The following is a 3,289-nucleotide window of genomic DNA, read 5'->3' as shown; positions in this document are numbered from 1 at the left end:
AGTATTTCATTAAAACTTGCCACCTTTATAAAAATAGGATGTTATCTGAGGGAATGGAATAAGAGGAAGCAATTATGTTTTGATTACCATCCTCCTTTACACTCTGTTTTACCAACATTAGGTGAAAAAAGGAAGAATTAAAAAGCTTAGGGACTCAATGTATGCTTCTCAAAAAATGGTAGGTGTAACATCTCCAAATGATGAAAACCAAATCCTTTTTTTCCATGTTTGTGTGATTTTTGAGATCTCAGCGTTTTTAAACATAACTCACTGATTCTCACTGATTGCAATGTTGGCATCGTAATACGTATTCCATACTGGATGAAGCAAAGTATCAGCCAGTGATGATCCCTGCTTTATAGAGAACTTGATCACATTCTTGAATTAAAGCAGTTATTAGTGCATTATACTACTAATGACAACAAAACTCTTTCACATTCTAAGAATACCCATCTCTGAAGTGTTTTAAAATATCTAACCAAGCGATGCTATATATTCCTATGTAACATTCAAATCCTCTAAAAATATGCTTTCTTGAAGATTCTCAGTCTAAATGTGTATCAACAACGGATTTTGTTCCGTTTCATTTCTTATATTATTTCTGATAAAGTTCCCACTGTAGTTTTCAACTGCAGGCTATAGTTTCTAATTGCTGCTCTGCTTCAGCAGCCATGGCTGCTGCCTGCAACTGCTCTGTTTCGCTCTGGATGGAATTGGCTGCTGTAACTTGCTTTCTTTCACTGTGCATATTGTTCTCATGCCTTTTTAGGTCAGATGCCTTAGCAAATGCTTTAGTGCAGGAACTACAGACAAAAGGTTTCTCTCCTCGGTGCCTTCTTTCGTGGTCTTTGAGGTGGGACTTGTGCTTGAAAGCTTTATCACACATATGGCATGCAAATGGCCTCTCATTACTGTGAACTCTTTCATGCTTTTTTAAATCTGGTGCACGAATAAAAGACTTCCCACACACCTCACAACTGTAAGGCTTGTAACCCGTGTGTATTTTTAAGTGTTCTTTCAAATGAGCTTGCGTGGTGAAGCCCTTTGTACACATTTCACAAACAAATGGTCTGTCCGCAGTGTGTAGTTTTTCATGTTTTCTCAAACGTGCTTCATCAGAAAAGGTCTTGCCACAAGCCTGACATACAATGTGTTCCCTGTGACCATAAAGCAAGTACTCAAACTTCATATCCCCGGCTGCTGTGGTCCACCCTGGTGTCTGCTCATCCTTCACTTCACTTATGCCATCATTAAATGTGAGTGCCTGAGGGGTCTGAGATCCTAAATCTTTAGATTCTGTTGTTTCCATAGGCTCTACTTCTTGGCCATAGCAGTTTACTTTTCGAACTTCTTCGCTTCCCAACTCTTTCAGAATTGCCTCTTGCACTCTCAGGGTAGTGGTTGGTGATTTACCATCTTCCTGACTTGGGGGAGTGCCTTCCACTGTCACATCTGATGGACTGTCATCATGATCGCCAATCTCTTCCACCTCATCATCTTGGGTATCATTTGGCTCCCCCATAGAACGGTTCATTTTCAGACAGTACTTGCTCTTGGACTGTGTGTTTTCTTCAGGACTAGATACATCGCGCTTTTGAGAGCAGAGTTTATCAAGAAACCGAATACCGAGGATCTGGCCTGAAGACATCATCAAGTTTACATCCTCTTTTTTAACAGAAATCTTTGCAGTATACATGTAATTGAGAACTTCCTCAAAAATATCAGAACGAAGAAAATCTATTTCTATTACTGATGAACTATCAACTTCAAGTTTTTTGAAAAGCTTTTTGAAGTAGGTACTGCAGGCAGCAAGCACGCACCTATGGGCTCTGAACTTAACATCTTCGACTACAATAGCGATGTCACAAAATTCTCCTTCCAAACGTTGTTCATTCAATGTTTTCAGGAACACAGTTTTGTGATCGTCGTCATTATATTTAATGGTTTCAGACATACTGATGAAAAACTCCTGTAAATTAACGGGAAAATTTTGTAACTTTTATAAAGCTGTCTAAATCACAAAATCCCAAGAGATGAAGTAATTTTCATCACTTAAAAAAACCCAACTTTTTTTTTGCATAAAATGAGAACAAAAAGCCTAATAGACTCTAAAAGCATTACTCTGAAACTGATTTTAAAACTGTGAATGAACAAAGGTCTTTCCTTAGGTTATTCAATTTACAATTATTTACATCTTTATTGAATCAGTTCAGTTACACAAAATTGAAAACTTTCTCTTTAAAACTGCAATTCTCAGTAAATGTTTAACCAAATTCGTAAGTCATTATTATAGCTAAAGGAAATGTTAACACTAAAAATTGTGCAAGAAATACTCTAAATGAGTCAGCACAACAAACTAAATTTGAAATATCAAATATAAGCCTTACCATGAACAATGCAGGAAGTTTTCTAAGCAAATGATTATTAAATTAATCTCAGAACGAGCCACCTTCAGCCTGAAAGATGGGAAGATAACATTTCAAAAAATTGTAAGATCTATTCAAAAAATTATTTTCAATTTGAGTACTAAAAGACAGCATTTTCTATTATTTAAAGTTAGATAAAATACACTGTTAAAATACCCAGTTATTTTTTAAGAGCTACTACAGACAACTATAGAGGACAATGCCATGTGCTAAGTTTCCTATGGCTACTGCACTTCCCTGGTTCCTCTTTCCTACCACTTGACTTTGTACTAAATCTAAAGGTTTGAGAAACCTCCCCAGGAATCACCACAACTAACGCAGTAATCAACCCATCAAGAAAGTGATCAGTCTTCTGCTGAACCAGAGAGCTGAGCTAGCCTAGCAGAGGGCCTGGCAAGCAGACCAAGCATCCCAAAGCACAGCAGACAAGGGGCAGGGATGGATGCACATCTAGGACCAGGGAAAGAGACAAGTGTACCAGATTTTCAAACTACGGAGATACCAGAAAACAGAAGGAAACTGCAAGACGCATAATTTCAGATTATTCAGTCCCAGCAGACACACAATTGTGCCAAAGCAGTAAACATAGAGGAGAGGAGGGAAATTTAACACTCGGTCTGGAACAAATCCGGTGCCACCTGGCACAGATCTTCTGGGGATTTCTTCCTTAAATTCTAATTTATCCTTAACCATATATGAAACAGAAGCACATGACAGGTATGAGGACAGGTTTATAACTCTTGGTGCTGTGTATTTCACACGGTATGGGAACACCTGGCTCCCTACAAATACCTCTGCAGGTCTGGCACCACCGCTCAAGTATCCCTGGCAACACAGGGGGAAAAAAAAAAAAAAAAAAAAAG

The 3,289-nt window shown here is 38.2% G+C and overlaps 1 protein-coding gene across 1 annotated transcript; it reads right to left on the bottom strand.

The window, feature by feature from the left end:
• Positions 1-622: 622 nt before the first annotated feature.
• ZBTB14 (zinc finger and BTB domain containing 14) lies at positions 623-2,905 on the bottom strand. Its single transcript, XM_066329363.1, has 2 exons — positions 2,388-2,905; positions 623-1,969 (listed from the first exon to the last, which is right to left on the bottom strand). Exons 1-2 carry the CDS (start codon positions 2,388-2,390, stop codon positions 626-628), a joined length of 1,347 nt encoding a protein of 448 aa, XP_066185460.1. The 5' UTR covers positions 2,391-2,905; the 3' UTR covers positions 623-625.
• Between the last annotated feature and the right edge of the window lie 384 nt (positions 2,906-3,289).

This window comes from Sylvia atricapilla, chromosome 1 (genome assembly GCF_009819655.1).
Source record: "Sylvia atricapilla isolate bSylAtr1 chromosome 1, bSylAtr1.pri, whole genome shotgun sequence".
Lineage (NCBI taxonomy): Eukaryota > Metazoa > Chordata > Aves > Passeriformes > Sylviidae > Sylvia > Sylvia atricapilla.
The sequence above is the reverse complement of the archived record's forward strand: the minus strand, read 5'-3'. Positions and strand labels throughout refer to the sequence as shown.